At 42.9% G+C, this 22400-nt stretch overlaps 1 protein-coding gene across 1 annotated transcript; it reads left to right on the top strand.

Moving 5' to 3' along the window:
* Positions 1-15014: 15014 nt before the first annotated feature.
* Positions 15015-20679, top strand: C8H6orf62 (chromosome 8 C6orf62 homolog). The gene is made up of 5 exons (XM_056854215.1): positions 15015-15564; positions 16190-16366; positions 17320-17445; positions 18261-18395; positions 19399-20679. Exons 1-5 carry the CDS (start codon positions 15436-15438, stop codon positions 19522-19524), a joined length of 693 nt encoding a protein of 230 aa, XP_056710193.1. The 5' UTR covers positions 15015-15435; the 3' UTR covers positions 19525-20679.
* Positions 20680-22400: the final 1721 nt, after the last annotated feature.

Below are 22400 nucleotides of genomic sequence, written 5' to 3' on the forward strand. Positions count from 1 at the left end.
TGATTGGTCGCTGGAAGGGAGAGGGCGCGGGAACGCCGCCAGCTGTGGCTTCCTGCGCCAGGTCCTGATACGCCCCTGAAGTGCCGTGATGGATGCGCGGGGGGAGCCGCAGGGCTCCAGGGGGAGGTTGAAGAGACCGCTTCACGGTCCTTTAAGCTCTAGCGGTGCGTTTCCTAAGGAGATAATTCCCAATGGGTAGCCGTGTTAGTCTGTCTGCAGTGTGGCTCACGAAAGCTCATACCCTACCAGAAAATATTCTTGTTAGTCTTTAATTTGCTACTGGACTCTTGCCCTTTTCTATTTTTGTGAGGATATATGAAGTAAATAAATCGTTACTCCAATTATCTGTAACATACAAAGGCAGTTGGCATATGGGTTTACAAGGGTTTCTGCCGACAGAACAGGATTCTGAACCCACGTTTAATCTGGATCTCGGGGGGGGGGCAACTCCAGTTGACCTATGCATCTGCATTTGTACTTTATGGATGGCAGGAGGATCCCTTAAGCATCCTCTGTATGAGAAGGAAGGGCTAGGAGGACATGCATAGTTTGTATACTCAACTGTTGGAAGCCGCCCTGAGCCTTGTTTAGGTGGGGAGTGGGTGGGGTAGCAATTGAATAAAGTAATAATAATAACCTGACAAGCTGGATTCACGTGCAATTGTTATGTTTCCCTACAGAACCCTGTACGGGCAAATTTGCATAATAGTGGCAAGCCTGAACAAGATACAGAATAGCTGCTTCCATGCATCTGTTATGCTGCATTGTGGCTCCCAAACAACAGTGGTCTTTTTAATAGTGCTCACCTAGCATTGTGATTCCTTCCAGCTTCCCCCCACATTGCTGCAATCTTTCATAAACTTGCTTTGGGGTGGTCTTTTTTGAAGGACTGCAGCCAAATCATGTTTACACCAATGGGAAGGTGTAGATTTTTTTCAGTGTTACAATATGTCAATTGCCAATATTTTAAAACCCCAAAAAGCCCTCAGGTGGCACAAGGGGGTGGGGGAGAATCGAAGATGAGAGATGTGAAAAAAAGCCATGTGGATCTAAGATGAGAGATGTGAAAAAAACGCCATGTGGATCCTCCATTGCAATGGTGAGACCACTTGGACATTGCTGTGCAGAAGCACCCTGGGAATGGATTTTGAGACCTGTGTGACACCAGCAGGCAAAGGAAGCAAAAAAGCTGTTCCTTCCAAGGAATGTGGGAGCTTCTGCATTTTGTGATGAAAAGCATTCCCTACACTTACAAATCTCATGGAGAAGGGTTAGGCTGTGACTTCTCCCTGACTTCTAATTCTCCATGAGCAGGGAGGTCTTAACACGAAGCGGCACTCAGTCAAACAAGCCTTCACATGCACTGAAGTGGTGCAGTCCAGGAATGGTTTTTTACCTCTTCATCTGGTGTGAGTAGTTAATAGGTGAAAGGCAGTTGTAAATGCTTGAAGATACCTAACCTCCATTACTTCCCCTACATTAAGATAGGACATTTTGGAGGACATTGATTCATAGGGTCGCCATGAGTCGGAAATGACGGCACTTAACACACACACACATTAAGATGGGCCTTTTCTAGGGCCCATTTGATGCCCTTCCATCAGCTGTACTTTCGGGAAGGTTTCTTCATTGCCCAAGAGAGAACATGCAAATGTTCTTGTTCTATGCATATGGTGGAGACGTTAGCACATATATTGTTCCATTGTTAACATTATGATGATGCCAGAAACAGTTTAATTATTCCCCTGCTATCTCGGTTAGTACACTCTTACACCTCCGAGGCCACTTTGGTAGAATATCTGTTGGACGATAGGGTGACTTTTATTTCCCACTCTGTAGGAAAATTTTGCTCTTTTGTCTGTTGGAAATGGAAGACATTAATGATGAACAAAGATCTTACAGATAAATCTTCAGACTAGTAAGCGCAGATGAGATGTAAGTGGGAGCTGCATGGTTTCATCATAGGATGTATATTTTATATTTTATGCTGGCCTCTGGCTGTAATAAAGATTTGATTTGAATGCTTGAAGATATAAATATGAATAAAACTAGACATGGGACTGAACTCTTTACACAGATTTGCATTTCAGATTTACTGCTCAAAACAGAGAAATCACCTCAGGTTTATCGTTATGAACCATTCTATTCACATGAGTACTAGAGCCATTAAGCTGAAATCTGCAGAATTGGCTTTCAGAACTAACTGAAGTAATAGGATAACTTTAATGTAATGCCCTGTCATGCAATAAACCAGAGTTTCTGTTTATTTTTTTCCTTTAAGCTGTCCCTGGCTGGCCAGGTGTTCATAATAATGGAACCACTCCTTAACTTGATGGAAAGGGCTTACCATTGTGCACCATTATACTTCAGCTGTTCTCCTTAATTTCTTCAGGTTGGAGGGAATTGTAAAGAATCCTTCGCTTTAATCTGAAATAACTTGCCTTCTGTCGTTTAGAAATTCATTTATGAAAACCACCATATAATTAATACCAGAAATCCAACGGAAAAGCTTCAAGTTACACCACGCTGAACACAAAAGGCTAGGTATGTATAAAAACATGTTGTGACATTTGGGTTCATTTAAACATTTTGCCAATCTCAACATTGCTTTTTCTCCAATTCTATATATCAGAATGGGTTTCAGATTCTTGGTGTGTTTCAAAACAAATGAGTACATCTGGCGTTTATGACCGTTTGCACTTCAATAGAGACCTGAAAAAACAGTGAGGTTTCTCAGTGAGTTCAGCCAATTTGTTTGACTGCTGCGAAAAAGTGCACTATTAGAGCGGTGGACTGGAAACCAGGTTTGATTCCCCACTCCTCCACATGAGTGGCTGACATTATTCTGGTGAACTGGATTTGTTTCCCCACTGGTTTGATTCTGACTTTAGTGGTAGAGAAAGTCGGCATATAAAAAACCAACTCTTTTTATTCAAACAAACTCCTTTTTCCATTAGAGATGTGTCCACTGCACTGTGTTCCTTGGATCTGGGTTCAAATGCCACAGTTGCCATGGACTTTACTGGCTTTGATAAACCACTATCTCTTTTGATCGATGCACTTAACCATCTTGTTTGTGACAAAGGTGGTTTGCAATGATGTACATATCCATCAGCTTTAGGTTGTGGCAAATGTCCCACTTGCCATGGGACACAGCTAAAACACATATGCTATTTAAGTAATACTACACCATTGGGCATTGTTTTTCCTCATGTGTTTTTTAAAAAAATTATTTAAATACAAAAGGAAAAACTACATTGGCTAGGATGTATTGTCAGTGAAAAAATATTTGTTTTATGTATTTATTTAGAGCATCTTATATGCTGCCTCTCCAGAGGTCTGCTTGAGATAGCTCACAAAGTAAAAATAACGGAATGGAATAATAAAAATAACAAATAATGAATAATGAAACGTAAGAACAAGCCAGGGGCATTCCCAGTGCCATTCTAGGCAGAGTAACACCCTTCTAAGCCCATTGACTTCAGTGGTCTTAGAAGGGTCTACTGTACTTAAAATGGTACTGTAAAACATACAGCAGAAATACTTTATATCCAACAGTAATGTGGGTGCCAAAACACTATGAGGGAGGCTAAACTTCATTTTAGAGCAATAATGTATACAAATGTTAGACTTATGTGACAGCATGAAACTCCACTGGAAAATTAGATCCTATTTTGAGGTGGACAGAGAAGGGTTGATACAGTGAAAAAATAAACCCCAAACGTTGATTGACTGCAAAAGCCAAATCGGAATATCTGTTGCGTGAATACCAAGGCAGTCCAAGAACTACAGTGCAATCCTAAACAGAATCATACCTTTCTAACTCCAATGAAGTCTGTTGGTGTAACTCTGCTTTGTATCACGATGGGTAGCCGTGCTTGTCTGTAGCAGTAGAAAAGAACAAGAGACCAGTAGCACCTTAAAGACTAACAAAATGTCTGGCAGGGTATGAGCTTTCATGAGTCACAGCTCACTTCTTCAGATACAGCTTGAAAGCTAGCTGTATCTGAAGCAGTGAGCTGTGACTTATGAAAGCTCATACTCTGCTTTGGATGGCACTGTTGGTAAATAATAGACTGGTGTTGAAGTGTACTTTTCTTGTCCTACAGCATATGTCTGTGGTACAAAACGTTCTGCAGTTATTGTATCAGTCTCCCTCATAACAACTCTAGCAAGTAGGTTGTTATTATTTCCACAGTGGAGAAGGGGAACTAGTGTTCCAGGTCGGGCCTGTTGATCTCCTGGAATTTCGACTGATCTCCAGGCAATAGGGATCAGTTCCCCTGGAGAAAATGGCTCCTTTGGAGGATGGGTTCTATGGCATTGTATTCTGCTTAGGTCCATCCAATGTGGTGTAATGGTTAAGAGCAGTGGTTTGGAGCGGTGGACTCAATTCTTGGAGAACCGGGTTTGATTCCCCACTCCTCCACATGAGCGGCGGATGCTAATCTGGTGAACCGGGTTGGTTTCCTCACTCCTCCACATGAAGCCAGCTGGGTGACCTTGGGCTAGTCACAGCTCTCTTAGAGCTCTCTCAGCCCCACCTATCTCACAGGGTGTCTGTTGTGGGCAGGGGAAGGGAAGGTGATTGTAAGCTGGTTTGATTCTTCCTTAAGTGGGAGAGAAAGTCAGCATATAAAAACCAACTTTTCTTCTTCCTTCTCCCCGTTCATCTCCGCTTCCAAAATCTCCTGGCATTTCCCAACCCAGAGCTGGCAAGCCTAACTCAGAGAGATGGTGAGCCAGCCAAAATTACCTTGGCTTTTAAAAAAAATCTCAAAACCAGAGTTTATACCTTTGAAGTAAAATGTGGCCTTTGACAAATCCTAGTTCATGATCGGCTGGACAGTATTGCCTCTTTTATTGATGGCTGGGATAGAAGAGTGCAAAGATATAAAAGAATTGGAGACTGCAAACATTTCAGACCCTGGATTAAGAATTAAAATGGACATAGAATAAATGAGGGAGGAAAGACAGTTAGCAAGGCTATTTGAATGAAACCACATAGGAGGGTAAAATGCTGAAATATAAATACAGGGATTAGTGCAGTTCTGAGATGGGTCTGAAGGTTACTGTAGATCACAAACAACATGAATCAGCAAACTGTCTCTGGCAAAAAAAAAGCAGGGATTGCAGAGAAAGTTGTTGACGCAGGTTTATTATTACCACTAAATTACCACCTTTGTTGCTTGGCAAGCAAATTCTGAAGGTATCGCATACTGCAATCCAACCCAGATTTAGATTGAAATCACTTAGACCTGACAAGTTGATTTTCGAAGCAGGGCTATATTGGGATTATCAGAGCAGGTGGTGGGCTCTGAAGCTCCAGCAATGCTCAGCTCTGCAAGGGGTTGTATAAAACACACAGAGATCCAGCATCCGGCACCTGAGTGGCTTTCTCCATAAGTGCTCCATAAGCCTTCCGTGCAATCCTGTGTAGTTACTTGAGTCTGAGCCCATCGATTTCAGTGGCCTCAGACTGAAGTAACCGCACAGGACTTTACTGTTAATGACTGCAGAAGAATGGGGTAGGGGGAGCTGAGCTAGAATTTTGGTCATCTGGGTGTGTTGGTTGCAGTGCAAAAAGTTGCAGGGTGGGGGAGGAACATAGACCATTAGGCACCCCCTGTCTCCAGGACATAGCCCTAAGCATTCCTCTTTCACCAAGAACACAAAAACAGCAGCAAACAGAAAACAAACTAGCCAGTGGATCCAGCCAGGGCTATGTGTATGTGAACCGGAAAAATGAAATTACAATCAGACAAAACTGAAATTATCGGCACTGGAATCCAGCATATGACAGCAGAATTGTAAGGTACTTAAGCTTTGTAAATGTTCATTTTGTAGTTTGTCAAAGCAAGCTTGAGTCCTACTTTCTGAACTAGGAAATGTGGATTTTGTTCATTCCTATACCCAGCAAAAGGGGAGGGGGAAATGTACAAAGCAAAGAAGGCTGAATCCACTTTCCCTTGCCCCTCTCTTCTTTCTTATCCAGTGTGCGTTCTCTTTAAGCACTTCTGGGTGGCTACACAATGATGCAGCACATGTTTTCTGGATTGCTATATGCTTGGGACTGGAGAGGGCCTTCTTCTACATTGGGACTGTTGAAAACAAAACCCTGGGTCTATATGCATTGTAGTGATATCAGAGTAATATCTGTGTCCTTTTCCTAGGTTTAAGCCCAAGACAAAAATGGTATGTGCGTGTACATGTGCTTGTGAGCAAGCAGAGACAGCACAAATTAACTGGCTAAGTGGCTAAAGTTGGAAACATGCACATGACATTACTTCACAGGGCCATAGCTCAGTGGTAGAGCATCTGCTTGGCAAGCAGAAGGTCCCAGGTTCAATCCCCGACATCTCCAGTTACAGGGACTAGGCAAGTAGGTAATGTGAAAGACCTCTGCCTGAGACCCTGGAGAGCCGCTGCCGGTCTGAGTAGACAATACTGACTTTGATGGACCAAAGGTCTGATTCAGTAGAAGGCAGCTTCATGTTTTCATGTGTGTTCATTTCATCATTGAATATTAAACCCTTATTAGTGCTGCAGTGAAAGACCAACAACCACCCTTCTATCATTTTGCAAAAATGCGCAAAACAAAAATGTTGAGAAGAGAATTTTTATAAAGGGATCAGAACAGCAGAATAATGGAACAGACAATGAGATCACTTTTATAAGGGAACAGGACTGTAGTCTATTAAATGCTTAATGTCTGCATCACCTTGGTTTTACTGCATTGTCCTTGAATTTTGCAACCCACCTTCTGAATTATGGTATGTCCTGCCTTAGACCGTTTGTTTTGTTTGTTTGCATTGTTTTCCAATCTGTAATCCCAGTCACACTACCCTGTTCATTGGATGTTTTATGCTGTTTGATGGACCTTTTGTGGTTCGCATAACGGGACACCTGAAACAGACTTTGGCCAGCCAACACATTGGGCCACAAATCCACAAACAGCTGCCTTGAGCCACAAGGGAAGGCAGGATATAAGTGTTTTAATAAATAAAATCCAAGGGAATAAAACAGGACCTGCTTTGGTTGCTCCCTAAATGTATCATCCTGCACGCCATGCTCATTTGGGGCCCTCCAACCCACAGCTCTGAAATCAACAGGTATAATGAGCTGTAATTTATTTGTTCGCCTGTTCTAAATTGATTGTTTTACACGAGGAAGTCAAACCACTAGCTGGTAATCTCTCCATTTCCACTAGATGGCAATGCAACATTAATGTACAAATGTATTTTACTGTTTCTGACTCATGGCGACCCTATGAATCAATGTCCTCCAAAGTGTCCTAAACAGCCTTGCTCAGATCTTGCAAATTGAGGGCTGTGGCTTCCTTTATAGCAGTGGTTCCCAACCTTTTTTTGACCAGGGACAACTAGGACTTTTTTGTTCGGTGCAGGGACCCCAAGGTTCAAAATAAAAATTCCGAGAATTTGAAAATAAACTTTAATCATAACTGTTAGTTAAACATTAAACTTAGAATAATATTTGAATATATTTTTATAATAGAGAACTTTTAATTGAAAATATTAATTTATTATGGGTTTATAACTTTGTTTTGCGGACCTTAATTTAGTTCTCGCGGACCCCTGGTTGGGAACCAGTGCTTTATAGAGACAATCCATCTCTTGTTGGGTCTTCCTCTTTTCCTGCTGCCTTCCACTTTTCCTAGCACGATTGTCTTTTCCAGTGACTCTTGTCTTCTCATAATATGTCCAAAGTACGACAGCCTCAGTTTAGTCATTTTAGCTTCTAGGGTCAGTTCAGGCTTCATTTGATCTAAAACCCACTGATTTGTTTTTTTGGTGGTCCAGGGTATCCGTAATACTCTCCTCCAACACCACATTTCAAAGGAATCTACTTTCTTCCTATCAGCTTTCTTCATTGTCCAGCTCTTACACCCATGCATAGTAATATTCTCTCCAGGATCAGAGGAGCATGCCTATTATCTTGGGTGCTATGGAACACAGGCAGGATGGGGCTGCTGCAGTCATCTTGTTTGGGGGCTTCCTAGAGGCACCTGGTTGGCCACTGTGTGAACAGACTGCTGGACTTGATGGGCCTTGGTCTGATCCAGCAGGGCTTTTCTTATGTTCTAATAGGGAATACAATGGCATGAATTAAACTGATCTTGGTTGCCAGTGACACATCCTTACACTTAAGAATCTTTTCTAGCTCCTTCATGGCTGCCCTTCCCAGTCTCAATCTCCTGATTTCTTGGCTGCAGTCTCCCTTTTGGTTGATGATGGAACCAAGGAATAGAAAGTCTTCAACAACTGGTTCTTATGGGAGTAAAAAAGAGCAAGAGTCCGGTAGCACCTTAAAGACTAACAAAATTTCTGGCAGGGTATGAGCTGTGACTCATGAAAGCTCATAACCCTGCCAGAAATTTTGTTAGTCTTTAAGGTGCTGCTGGACTCTTGCTCTTTTTTACTGCCACAAACATGGCTACCCATTGTGGTTCTTATGGGGAAATCTGTTGTGTTTATACAGATGTTGTTCCTATTCTGTAGGCCTGAAATATTAGTAAAATCCAAAATTCTTCACAACAAATTTTTAATGTAGTTTTATTTATTTATTTGTGTTTAGATTATGTTTTTTATTGCTTGTTTGGTGTCTCTTTAAAATTTGGAAATCGCCTTGATCAAGTGTGGAGAGAGCAGTGTATAATTACATTCAAGGCATTTTGCTGAGCGGATTTAAATGCATGCACACTATTTTCTGCTGACAACCGCCTATTTTATTAGTGGAGCTTAGTATGCAAGTCGGGTGTCTGCAAGAGCCCGACAGTGATGCAGTCGAGTTTGTGAGTATACAATGCAACATTACAAGCTGCCCTAAACATATTAAAAGCAGTTTAAACATTGTTAGAACGGTTTGCATAGAGCTAGGCGCTCAAATACACAGCGCTGAGAGAATCAAATAAATCAAATTTAAAGTTTGAACGCCTGTACAAATAAAAAATACTACATAAATGTAAATGCCACGTCTTCACTATTGCTCCCGAAGCCCCAGAAAACAAAGACGACGGGCCTAAGATGCTTTTGCAATGAGAGTCCAATCCTTTTTTTTAATATATATTTTTTATTTTTATAACATAAAACAAAACAAATACAATAATAAAAAATACGAAAGAGTATCAATTGTATGCTCTAGTTAATACATTCTTAGTTACATAATTATAATATTCAAAAAACAAAAATATCCTTTTGATCCACCACCCACCTTAAAAAGTGACCCATCACCAGACTTCCGAAGAAGTGTCTAAACAGTTTTAACATTTGCATTATTAACAGAATAATAGAAAGATAACAAAACTTATTTCTACAACTCACTAACTAAAGTAGTAAAATCCATTTTTGCCAGTCAAAATATCAATATGAATATCAAGATGAGAGTCCAATCCTATGCTTGTTTCACCCGCATGTAAACCTGCTCACCAGTAAGTTGCATAGCACACACGCTGCAGCTGAAATGAACTGCTTGAGACCGACCGCTCTCTTTGCCGGTTTCAAGAGGAATTCCAGGACGCCGCACGCGACAAGCTCCGCGCGCGCGCGCTCAGTTCCCGGGAACTTAAGGCGGGGTCAGGCCCTCGGGGTTGGTGACGTCAGAACGGGGCGGGGATAATTGCGTCAGGGGGGAAGGCGGGGCTCGAAACCCCAAGCCTGTCTCCGGGCAGAAATCGCCGCCCTTCCGCTAAAGTTGGGGGGGGGGGGGCGCGCGCAAGCAGTTCTTTGGGTGGGGCGCGCGCGCAGCAACACAGGACTTCTGTCGGGAAGATGGGCTGGGCAGACCGAGGGAAAAGTTCACAGTAGATTAGGTCAAGTGACATCCCTAAGAGCAACGTTCAATAAGAACTTAAGGCCAACCAGGTGCCTCTAGGAAGCCCACAAACAAGACCACTGCAGCAGCATTGCCCTGCCTGTGTTCCCCAGCACCTAATATAATAGGCATGCTCCTCTGATCATGGAGAGAATACGTATGCAGCATGACTAGTATCCATTTTAACTAGTAGCCATGAATACCCCTCTCCCATGAACATGTCCGCTCCCCTTTTAAAGCCTTCCAAATTGGTAGCCATCACCACATCCTGGGGCAGGGAGTTCCACAATTTAACCATGTGTGGTGTGAAAAAAATACTATTTGTTCAGAATCTCACCGGCCAGCTTCAGATGACTCTGCGTTACAGTATTTTGAGAGAGGGAGAAATGCTTCCCTCTGTCCACTCTATACCTTGCATAATTTTATAGGCTTCTGTCATTAATGGCTTATTAGAGTCCAGAGAGGTCGCCGATGTTAAGTTTGCTGCTGCCAAAACGCTGAAAAAGTCTCGTGGCAACTTTGAAGACGAAGGACGTTATTCCGGCACGGGCTTTCCAGAGTTGCAATAATGTACTTAGTCTTTAAACGCATGAACGTGAAGTCTTAAGGTGTATGAAGGCGTTGCAAGATTTATTATTCTTGTCTGTATCAAAAAAGAAAAAAGAACAACCCCCCCTCCAACTCTTTGGAATTTAATTTGAATAAACCATGGATTGTTGCTCACAACTATTTGGCACGGTGGTGGGGCAGGGCAAGGGGGGAAACGAAGCCTGGGGTGATGACTCCATAGGACTGGGTGGAAGGGGGCTTCCCTGTCTTTAAACTAACTAGCAAGCAAGATGGGAGACGCGACCCGTGTCATTCTTTCTAAGCAAGCTCAGATTTCAAAGCCGGCAAAAAAAAACACACACAAAAGAGCCGAGGAGGGAACAGCCAAAATCTTCGACTTCTTATCTCAAGGCAAATAGTGCGGAATCCGCAAATGCCCTTTAACAACGTTATCCATAAAGAGCGCGAAGATCGATCTTTGTCTCCCTCCCCATAATTATTAATACAGAAACGGAATATTTTAAAAACATTCTCTGTAAAAAGTTCACCCCCCCTATTTATTCAAAACACTCGCCCCGCCTTTCTGTACCACGTAAGCTCCAAAGTGACTCACGCAATAGCAATACAATAAGTGACCACATCAAAAACAACTAAAACACCACCACCACCACAATGGCTTAAAATACATACTGATCCACTAATAATTGATGTGATGGCAAGATTTTTACTGAGGGCAATTAAAGCGCGTGAAAAGCTTGTGCAACTCATGCGGTAATTTTAGGGCTGTGAAGTGAGTAACTTCTAAAGGTATTTAAACCTGTTTTAGTGTCAATTTTATGGACACGATTCTAAATTGTTTTTATCAGGTTTATATAGCTGTTGTATAACTAGTGCCAATAAAGGCTTCGTCTTCGGCTTAAAATACAAACAGTCGAAAGCAGCAGTGAGTAAGAAGGAAGGGCGCGCTCAACTTGCATAACTTCGCGCTGCAAGGCGGCGGTCCCCTTACGGCGCACTTTTCCGGCAGCAAAAAACAGGAACCGAAAACCACAAAAATTATGCACGGGAGGTTTTGCCTTGGATTCGCCCCTCTCTAGATGCACATTTTCTCCATCCGAATTCTCAGAACTCTGCAGGGGAGCGTATTATTGGCCATTTCTGAATGGGAGGTTTCGCTTTGGATTCGCCGCCCTCTAGAGGCACATATTTCCCCCATCCAAATTCTTAAAACTCAAAAATAAGCCCCCCCACGCCAAGTTCTGAGAATCCGGATGGGGGGGGGGAAATGTGCATCTAGAGAACGGCAAATACAAGGCAAAACCTCCCATGCATGAGTTTTGAGTTTTGAGAATTTGGGTGGGGGGGTTGAATGCGCACTTAAGAGAGCGACAAATCCAAGGCCAAAACCTCCCGTGCCTCAATACATCTTGGTGGAACCTGACAAGTGGCCTGTGCAGTACGGCTTACTGCATAGGCCACTTGTCAGGTTCCACCAAGATGTATTGAGGCACGGGAGGTTTTGATTTATGTATTATAATAAATATAATAATAATATAATAAATAACACAATGTTTATTTATTATAATAAATTTATGCCGTGCATAATAAATAAATTTAGGCTGTCAAAGACAGGACATTTTGGAGGCCTTTCATTCATAGGGTCACCATGAGTCGGAAGCGACTTGACGGCACTTACACACACACACACACACCCATAATAAAGTTGCGCGCCAGGCATAAACCGGATCGGGCCACGTCAATATCATCTCCCCCCCCCCGCACACACAAACCTTTTCTATTCCTTCCTCATCCCCCCCTTCTAAGGCAGAGATGGTACAGCCGGCCCCAACGCAAATACAAGGCAAAACCTCCCATGCATGAGTTTTGAGAATTTGGGTGGGGGGGTTGAATGTGCACTTACGAGAGCGACAAATCCAAGGCCAAAACCTCCCATGCATGAGTTTTGAGAATTGGGGGGGGGGGGGTTTGAATGTGCACTTAAGAGAGCGACAAATCCAAGGCCAAAACCTCCCGTGCATCAATACATCTTGGTGGAACCTGACAAGTGGCCTATGCAGTACGGCAGAATAAATCCAGGCATAAACCGGATCGGGCCACGTCAATATCATTCCCCCCCCCACACACACACACACTACCTTCTCTATTCCTTCCTCACCCTCCCCTTCTAATTCACAGTGGGTAGCCGTGTTAGTCTGTCTGCAGTAGCAGCAAAGGGCAAGAGTCCAGTAGCACCTGAAAGACTAACAAAAATATTTTCTGGCAGGGTAGGAGCTTTTGTGAGCTGTGGCAATATTGTTGTAGAAAAGAGCAAGAGCCCAGTAGCACCTTAAAGACTAACAACAATATTTTCCGGCAGGGTAGGAGCTTCCGTGAGCCACAGCTCCCTTCTTCAGATCTTTTATTACCAGGAAACATTTTTGTTAGTCTTGAAGGCGATACTGGACTCTTGCCCTTTTCCACCACCCCCCCTTCTAATTCACAGTGGGTAGCCGTGTTAGTCTGTTTGCAGTAGTAGCAAAGGGCAAGAGTCCAGTAGCACCCGAAAGACTAACAACAATATTTTCCGGCAGGGTAGGAGCTTCCGTGAGCCACAGCTCCCTTCTTCAGATCTTTTATGACCAGGAAACATTTTTGTTAGTCTTGAAGGCGCTACTGGACTCTTGCCCTTTTCCACCACCACCCCTTCTAATTCACAGTGGGTAGCCGTGTTAGTCTGTTTGCAGTAGTCAAAAAAGGGCAAGAGTCCAGTAGCACCTTAAAGACTAACAACAATATTTTCTGGTAAGGCATGAGCTTTCGTGAGCCACAGCTCACTTCTTCAGATACCTGGCTCACGAAAGCTCAGACCCTACCAGAAAATATTTGTTTTTGGTCTTTAAGGTGCTACTGGACTCCCCCCCGTTCTAAGGCAGAGATGGTACAGCCGGCCCCAACGCGCTTGCGCAGCGGCTCGCGGGCGGGGCCTCTCCCTGTGTGTGACTCAGGCGAGCGGGAGAGGCGTCGGCTGCCATCTTGAGAGGGGGGGGGTCGTTGTTTTTCCTCTCAGCTCCGGCCGCCGCTTCCTGCGCCGCCAGGCCCCACAGCCTCGTCGCGCTGCCCTTCTTCGCCTGAGGGGACGGGAGGGGGGGGGTCCAACGGCCGCTCTCTCTCTTTGTCGCCTCAGCTCGTAGCGCAGGGACCGCCCGGGCCGGCCTCGCCGCCGCCTCGCCTCTCCCTCCTCCTCCTCCTCCCGCCGCCACCATTCGCCCTCCCCCGGCGGCTCCGGGGCGCCGAGCTTAGGCGATGGGGACCAGGCTGCTGGGGCTGAGCAGCGGCAGAGCGGGCGGCCCGGCGGCCGTGGACAGCGCCGCGGGGATGGCGGAGCTGGGCGGCCTCTTGGTGGCCTTCTCTTGACATGGCTCCTGCCCGTGCTGCTAGCAGCGCCGCCGCCGCCTCCGCCGCCACTGCCCCGCCCGCGCCCGCCGGCTGCGGGTAGCGAGCCGGTCTCCGCGCCCGCGCCGCACGAGTCTCCCCGAGGCCCTCTCGCGCCGCCCGAGCGGAAACGGCGGGGAGGCGACGCTGCTGCTGCTTGGGGGAGGCCGAAGCGAAGGGGGAGGGGAAGAGGCGGACGGGGGGGAAAAAACCAACCACGGCACCGTAGCCAGACGACCGCTCAAGGGGAAAGGCGGCTTCACCGCGTTTGTTTTATTTTATTTTTTTAATCCGACGGGACAGCCCCCCCCCAAAAAAAAACCCTCCCTAAAACCGAGTTAAGTTTGCAAAAAAACTTTTTTTTTGCAAAACCTTTGCAAACTTGTCAACTTCACCCCCCACCCCCAGATAGGAATTGATTGGCGTGCGTTTTGCTTTTATTATTTTATTATTTTTAAACTGACTATTTTTTCCCCCCCTCTTCGCCATGGAAGCAAGATAGTGAAATCCGGGCTGTGGACCCCCGCTGGGCACGGGCACGCCTCTTCCGCGGATTGAGCAAGGAAGAGAACAACCCCCCTTTCCCCGGAAGCCGATCGATCGCCCCCCAGCCATGCCCAGCCCCAGTTAAACCGCGCTCCTGGTGGGGCCGGGCCGAGCGGAGGAGGAGGGTTTTCCGCCCTTCCGGTGGAATAGCTGTAGGGAAGGAAGGCGATTGGGGGAGGGATGTAGGTCTCTCTCCCTACTAGGGGAGTGCTAGATCGGGAGATTGCCCGGGGTCCAGAGCCTTCCGGCCAGATCCTGCCCCCTTGGCTTCCCTCCCCCCTTCTTCTCAATGGCCATCATGATTCCTCTTCTCTCTAACAGACACAGCCTCAGGGCGACCTTGTGCCTGACCGTGAGCAGGATGAAGTTAGAAATGACTCTGCTGTTTTCCAAACTCCTTGCTCCTCTGCGAACCAGCACCCTGTTGTCTGTGGTTGATGATTTTGTTGTTGGTAGGGGAACGTATTACCTCCCGGGACATCCGCTCCTCTTCTGCACTCCCTCCTTTGCTTTCTACCAAGTGTAATAATTCCTTAAAAATAAAAGCCAGGCAGTATAGCAATAGCAAAAAAAAAAAGAAAATCTTGAGAATAATCAGCAGAGTCATGAATCTGGGCGGGGTAGAACGCTGTCTTTAATTTGTTTTTTTGTTTTGGGTTTTTTTGTTGGGGCAGAAAAAAATAGCCATGCCTAAATGGATTGGGTCTGTGCCCAGTATTGTTTTTTGTTATACACGCAAATTGTGATAAGATTTTTTCCCCATTCTTGCCCACTTATTCCTGTGGTTTAAACTGTGTATATCAGTGCATTTTCTTCCAATTTGTTTGGGTTTTTGATAATACTGTGCAAGGTCCAACCATGGCTGGACTACTTATTTTGTTTTATGACCCCTCTAATAAGACAGTCTCATAAAACAGTTGCCTGAGGTGTATTTTTTGGGTTACGCCCGTGTTTTATCGATTCAGTGGTATTAGCAGGAATAAAATGACTTGTTTCTGTTGTACTCGAGTCTTGTGAAAAAAGGGCCCATAGTTTAGTGACGGTTTCCAAAGGCTTTAGTACCATCTGTATTACAAAATGGGGGACCCAAACTCCCGGAAGAAACAAGCTCTGAACAGACTTCGTGCTCAGCTTAAAAAGAAAAAAGAATCTCTAGCTGACCAGTTTGATTTCAAGATGTATATTGCCTTTGTATTCAAAGACAAGGTAACCTCATTTCTCATTCTACATGATTTCTGTGTTGTGACTTAACTGTCTTCATTAGCATTATCTAGGGATTTGGGGCAAAAAAATAACAAGAAAAATCAGTTTGACATTGGTCATCAATCTTATGCTGAAGGTTTAATTTTGTTAACGTTTTTAATAATGACTTCTCAAGTCCTAGTTTGTTAACAAAATGGTGTTATAAGGAGACTGCTAACTCGTTTTTAGATATTTATGAATTCTGAAGATTAACAAAAACTTTGCTTTGAAAGGATGAGAGTTTGTGTGTGTAATGTGTAGCATGATGTACTGTGGCTGAATACATATCCAGGCATATCCCAAATAGAATTCAAAGAAAAATCTCAGCTGAAGCCCACTCCTGTTTTTCTGGTTGATTTAATGGGTGATATAGAGGCACATGCTTAATTGAAACATCTATTGAAGTCAACAGGACAAGAGCTAAACTTTAACTTGATTTGTCTCTAAATTCAGTTCTGGAAGTCCTCCAGTTTTTGTGTGAGAAATGGGTCATGTTCAGCCTTACAGTGTTCAAAATGTTGAGCATTGCAGTTGCAGATTGGCAAATTTATGAAACAGTATGCTTACTTTACTTGCTTTCTTTGGCTAGAGGAAAAAGTCAGCGCTCTTTGAAGTGTCTGAAGTGATACCAGTCATGACCAATAATTATGAAGAAAATATCCTGAAAGGTGTGCGGGATTCCAGCTATTCCTTGGAAAGTTCCATAGAGCTTCTACAAAAGGATGTCGTACAGCTGCATGCACCCCGCTATCAGTCTATGCGCAGGGTAAAAATAATTCCTTCTTGTTATATTCATTTGGTTTTCTCTTGGAAGTGCTCATTCTTGGTTCTACATCAAAGAACTAGACTTTCACCATATTGCAAACTGTTCTTAGAACTCATCTAATTTATCAAGTGTTTGCAGGGTAACCTAGCAAACATAACCAATTTTTGAAAATGTATTTTGGGTCATGCCTCTAGAGGGGAAAATTGCTGTCCTTACATTTTTAAACATGTATCTTCAGACATCTTTGATATATACCAACTTGATAAAATATTAAGGATGGCTATTGTAATACTGGTAGAAGTTGGGAAAGACCTCTTAAAATAATATATACATGTTTTTGTTCTGTTTTTCTAAAAGAATCCAGTACCAGTTGAGTTCTGACTCATAATGTGGGGTTGGTTATTTTGGCAAAAATACCTTAATGAATATAAACATTGATTTGAATATTTCTGATAAAGCCAAACATCGTACAGTGATGTATTTATTGTTATAAAACACAGCGTAATAATGTAAACGTGATAAAACAACATACTTTAAAGTCTTCGTAGCTAAGCATCTAAAACACCAAGAGGATAAAATTTTATTTGAGAGGGCATTTTTTTGGAGTGGAGTGTATTGTTTAAATCTAGAGTGCATTACTGCGGTGAAGTAAAATAATAGGGTAGGGATCTGCTGCCTATAGTGGAAATCTAAGTTGAAAAAGAAAAGTGTGCTGTGTTGTGGAACTTGATTCTAAAATTAAAAGAGCAGAATAGGAAATACAAATAAGGGGTATCCCTAGATCTGGCCCAGCAGGCTTTTGGTGAGAGGCATTGTCTACAACTTTTTTATGAAAGTTATATGGGCAGTTTGAAATATGACTGTTGCTGCTTCTTAGCAGTCAGTATAGTATGTGCTCTCATACTATTGAAAGTGATTATATTCCAGCAACTGAAATGTTTCCTTCATTATAGGATGTGATTGGCTGTACACAGGAGATGGACTTCATACTTTGGCCTCGGAATGATATTGAGAAGATAGTCTGTCTTCTTTTTTCTAGGTGGAAGGGATCTGATGATGAGCCCTTTAGGCCTGTTCAGGTATGATGTATGTTTGGGGCAGTCAACCACAATCATTCCAGAGTAAGCCACTAACACGTTTAATGAAACCCCACCTTTTCTTATATTGATCACAAGTTAACCATTTTGAACCATTCTGACCCCTTCCCCCTTTAAGTGCTAGTATAAAAACAAGGCAAGATATTGTCACTGAATGCACATGCAAAAACATTTCAGGTTAAGGTGATGTTAGGGTAGCATTTATGAATACTGCTATAGAAGGTTTAATCCATGTGGCAAACTGGTTATCTGAGGCTACTTTGAAACGGTAATTTGTATGGAGTGCAGTATTTTGAGTGTGCACTAGAATTGGTTTCTTAATAAAAGATAAGCATGGACTTGCTGGTTTGGATGCTGAGGTGCTCTTCCACATGTAAAAGGTTTATTGGGCTCATGGGGAGGACTGTTTTACATCGTACGATAGAACATTGCGTGAGAGAACATTCCTTGCATCAGGTGAACAACAGGCGCACATGGCAGCATAAGAACAGCCATTGAAGCAGTTCATGAACTTGGCTCTGGCATACTAAATATTCAACGCTAGTTTTCTTCTGCTAATGGTTCTTTCGATCCAACCCATTCTGATAAAATTGGAGGGAAAGGGAGATGCATTCACAAGAACATCCCATAAACTTGACATTTCTTCAGCTGCTATGATTTTGAGCTGATCTGTTTTATAAGTAAATGCAGGTTTTTTTTCTGCTTATGGTTCTTTCGAATGTAGTTAATCTAGAAGATCCTTAAACTTTGGATTAGAGGTTCTGATGTCTCCTTTTTTAAAACTGATCTGCCTACAGGCCAGGTTTGAATTTCATCATGGTGACTATGAAAAACAGTTTCTGCATGTACTGAGCCGAAAGGACAAGACTGGAATTGTTATCAACAATCCTAACCAGTCAGTGTTTCTCTTCATTGACAGACAGCACTTGCAGGTAAAAAGGCTTATTCTGGTGAATAACTGTTCTCTTAATTTTTTTCGTCTTTAACAGCACTCAGTTTAGCTGAAGCTGACATCACTGTCTTTGACATTTGACTTAAATAGCAACAGGTATAAACACAGCCATTTGTCGTGACATGATGTTGAAATTGCTTAGCTATCCAGGTTTTCTTTAGGACAATATGTGTAGTATGTATCAGGCACAATTTATGGAGGATATGGTGACGAGTAACATGAGTGTTTTTGTTTTCTCTGTTGTTGTTTTTAGTGCAGTGAAACGTTTCAGTCAGGCTTATCCCTGCTAGGTATAGAGTAAGGATTTCCCTGTGCGTGTCACCAGTATTGCCGTTTACAGAGGTACCACACCTGGAACTTAAGTCTTTATGTACACATTCAGAAAAGCAGTAGGTGCTGAGAAAGACAAAGTTCTGTATTCAGCCAATACTGTAGAGCAGGGGTGTTAAACTCATTTGTTAAAAGGGCTGGATATGACATAAATGTCACTTGGTCAGGCCGGGCCATGTGTACCATAAAATTTAATGCCAGGTACTGGAGATACAGGCTTTATAGAAGACACGGGCAAAGGTAATTAATGATAATTTTTTAAACTATCTTTTACTTAAAATACAAACATGCTTTAAACAATAACACTGTTACAGTGTTAAGATTGGGATCAGGGGGGTGGCTGCCCCAGCTGGTGAGCCCGCAGCAGGCTCTCCAGCCCAGATTGGGAGCAAGGGGGTGACTGCCCTAGAGATAAGAGAAATAAGCTCTCAAGGGTCTGAATCCGGCACCCGGGCCTTATGTTTGACAACCAGCCTGTAAAGTGGCTGGTTGCTTAAATCTTTGCTCTGATTTACTGCTGGCAGCACCCTTTAGTTGCGTGTATCTTTACTGCTGAAAAGATGAATAGAGCAGCCTTTCACGTTTGCCTTTTCTGGACAGTGTTGTTTATAAAGCAACTGGGTTCTGAAATTGATGTATGTATTTCTTTCCAGACTCCAAAAAACAAAGCTACAATATTCAAGTTATGCAGCATCTGCCTGTACCTGCCACAGGAGCAGCTCACCCACTGGGCAGTTGGCACCATAGAGGAGCACCTCCACCCTTACATGCCAGAATAGGGTACTGGCCAGCAAAATGGGGAAGATCACAGAATATAGGAGTGCAGTTTTCACTTTTCTCGCCATTTGTTCTTTCGGAATAGAAGAAAATGGACACATGTTCAGAACACTCTCCATCGTGGAACTTGATCATCCTGGATTATTTTCTTTTATCATTTGTATCTCAGAACTTTAAATTTTTTTTTAGATGTTTTCTGCATGGACCTTGTGAAAGAGAATGCTCTGCATATTTCTGCATTGCATGAGCATCCTACCAAAAATGTGAAACGAAGGGACTGTTATACACTGAAAGGAATGTATCTGAGAGCACAAAAGTGATCATTTATGGTGGTGTTCCCATTTGTGCTGGTCATGCCCCCCAGTATCAGTATTCATAGGGTGAGAAGTGAACATAATGGTGCAAAAGCCTTGTAGCTTTGCTTGTTAACATGATTGTCTCAGAGCTCTGTCAGATTCATTCTGATTTAACAGTTCTGTGGCTGTTGCAGTAGAAGGCTAAACATGGGAGAGAAATCTTATAAGGAAAAAAAGCATCTCATTTGGTGTAGGCATTAACTGCCTCTTTTATTTTGCTTGGCCATGTTTGAGTTTACTGGCATTCTCATTTTGGATCTCTTTCCCCAGTTTGCTGTATAACTAAATGTAGAGTGTTCTGTTGGGTTGAATACATTTTTACAGACCTGGAGTCTGAAGTAGCCTAAAGCAGCTAAATTTAAAATAGCAGCTGCAGAAACTGTGTTGGCAGAGGATTTTTCCCCCTGAGAGTTGACTTGTAAACTTGCTGGTGAACTGTGTAGGAAATACTGGTTTCCAAAACATTTCTTAATGGAAAACCCTCTTGAGGTTCTTGGGGTGGGGGGGAGGGGGGAGTAAGATACTCTAAAGCAGTTGTGGATTTAATTGTAAAATATTGTTTGAAGTGTCAAAATTGGTTTTGACAGAACATATTTTGTTAAAGATTGTGCAATGAACATAAGGAAGACTACTGTATAGTTTTGGCAAAGAACACTTTGCTTAAGGATTGAGTAATTTACTGAAGTAAATCTGTATAAGCCTACTCCCTTTGGGTAAAACTAGTGCTTATCTGTTTAAAATCTGTATTTAGCTTTTGTTTGGAATTGAGGGGGAAAATTGGAAATAAACAAATTAGGTGAACAGCGACTGCAATGCTTATTTATAAAGATAATTTTATTTACAATACTTCATTTTACAAAAAGTGGTTTGCAATAATGTCAAAATAAAGAGTTAACATAAATAATATAAACCACTGATTGAAACATAAAAGCGGAGACTATGATTTTATTGTGTGTTTCTTTTAACTGCACAGTCATGCAAGTAACAATAACATATTCTTACATTTATTTATGCAGACTTGCATAACGATGGTAGCTATTCAAAATACAATGCCTGTCGTAAAACACGTAGAATGTGTTACACCAGAGAGTCTTAGCAGGAAGATTTAAAACTGGATTAATTAGCACCTGCAAGTTCAACTGCTAATTTGTGTAAATTCAGCTTTATGAGGGAAGTGTAAGTGTACTAGAATAACCTACATATGGTTAGTGCTGTGTTCATTTCCTTCAAGCCTAAGGTTGAGAGTGATGCTTCGGAGAAGTTCACTCAAGAAAAGGGAGTTACGTTGTGGTGAGTCCTCATTCCAGTTACGGAAAGCTTTACTGTTAAGGTTCACTTAACACCAGGTTGTATGTCTTTAAATCAATTGGCGATCCTGCCCTTTTTGATTTTGTGTGTTCTCTGTAATGCTTCTGTTCATAATTACAAGCTGTTCTTTTTGCTACAACCCACGTCACTGAAGTGAATCAGGTATGTAGCAATGTCTTTTCAATTATGGTATAGCTATATGCTCCTACAAGTTAGTAAGTAACAAATAGTAAAGATTGGTCGCCTATGGATGAGCTCTTGTTCTGAGGCGGCTTGGTCATCTCTATCAACCTGCCAAGTGGCAGGAGATTCTACCAATTATCAAGGGCTAAGGTACAGTAAAAATAGTTGGTTTCCACCCTCTGAGCAGGAGTCCTAAACATGACATCTATTGGTTCTATTTTATTTTTTGGTATCTCAAAAGAAACTAAAAAGTTAGTCAAAACTCTTTTAAGCTATGGCTTTGATCCATAGTACCATCAGCACAGCTCTGCTAGCGGAACAGAACTTCCCTGCTTTCCCGCTTCAGTTTACTGACTTCCCTACAACACCGCACCTCGGGGACAGAGGACCCTGAAAAACAGTGGGAGCCTGCAGGCTGAGGGGGGAGTTGATGAAAGTTTGCCTCCCTCCATTAGTAGAAGTGCTTCATACTGGTGGGAAACATTCTGATGCAACCGTGTATCAACAATTCATTCCAGCAGCATTAAAATTCCACTATTTGCACAGAATCTTAATTCTGCAGCTGTCTGTTCTCACAAGCTCTGAGCAGCAGCATTGCCTCTTTCTAGTAGAGCCCTGTTCAGTTCTTTTGTGCTGCTTAAAGCTCTGTTGTATTCTTGAAGACCTTTCTTATTTTGCTCTCAGAAAACACCAGTTCCTCTTGGGCTTGAATTGGGTGTGCCATACTATCATAAAGGGAAGTCTCAAATGGACTTGCTTTCGTGGCCTCATTTCCAGGACCTTTTTAGGGACAGGCGGTATGATACTAGAGATAACATGACCCAGTTCCGCAGGCGAACATACTGTGCTCGATAGCTGTGGTCACCTGTGAGCTGAGCTTCGGATCTATTTGCTTTGCTGATGTCAAGAATCCCAACAACTTTGTGGCTGCATGTGACATAGGCATTTTGGTTTGTTGTGAGGTCCATTTCTTTTTCAAATGCTTCTGTATCTGTACAGTTGAAGTGGATTCTGCCCCACGGTTCTTGATG

Source organism: Euleptes europaea, chromosome 8, assembly GCF_029931775.1.
Source record: "Euleptes europaea isolate rEulEur1 chromosome 8, rEulEur1.hap1, whole genome shotgun sequence".
Classification (NCBI taxonomy): Eukaryota; Metazoa; Chordata; class Lepidosauria; order Squamata; family Sphaerodactylidae; genus Euleptes; species Euleptes europaea.

Coding starts and splice junctions, on each gene's coding strand:
- C8H6orf62 (XM_056854215.1), top strand. CDS start 15,436: ATGGGGGACCCAAACTCCCGGAAGAAACAAGCTCTGAACAGACTTCGT. Junction 17,446..18,260: donor AGCCCTTTAGGCCTGTTCAG/GTATGATGTATG, acceptor ATCTGCCTACAG/GCCAGGTTTGAATTTCATCA. Junction 18,396..19,398: donor TTGACAGACAGCACTTGCAG/GTAAAAAGGCTT, acceptor ATTTCTTTCCAG/ACTCCAAAAAACAAAGCTAC.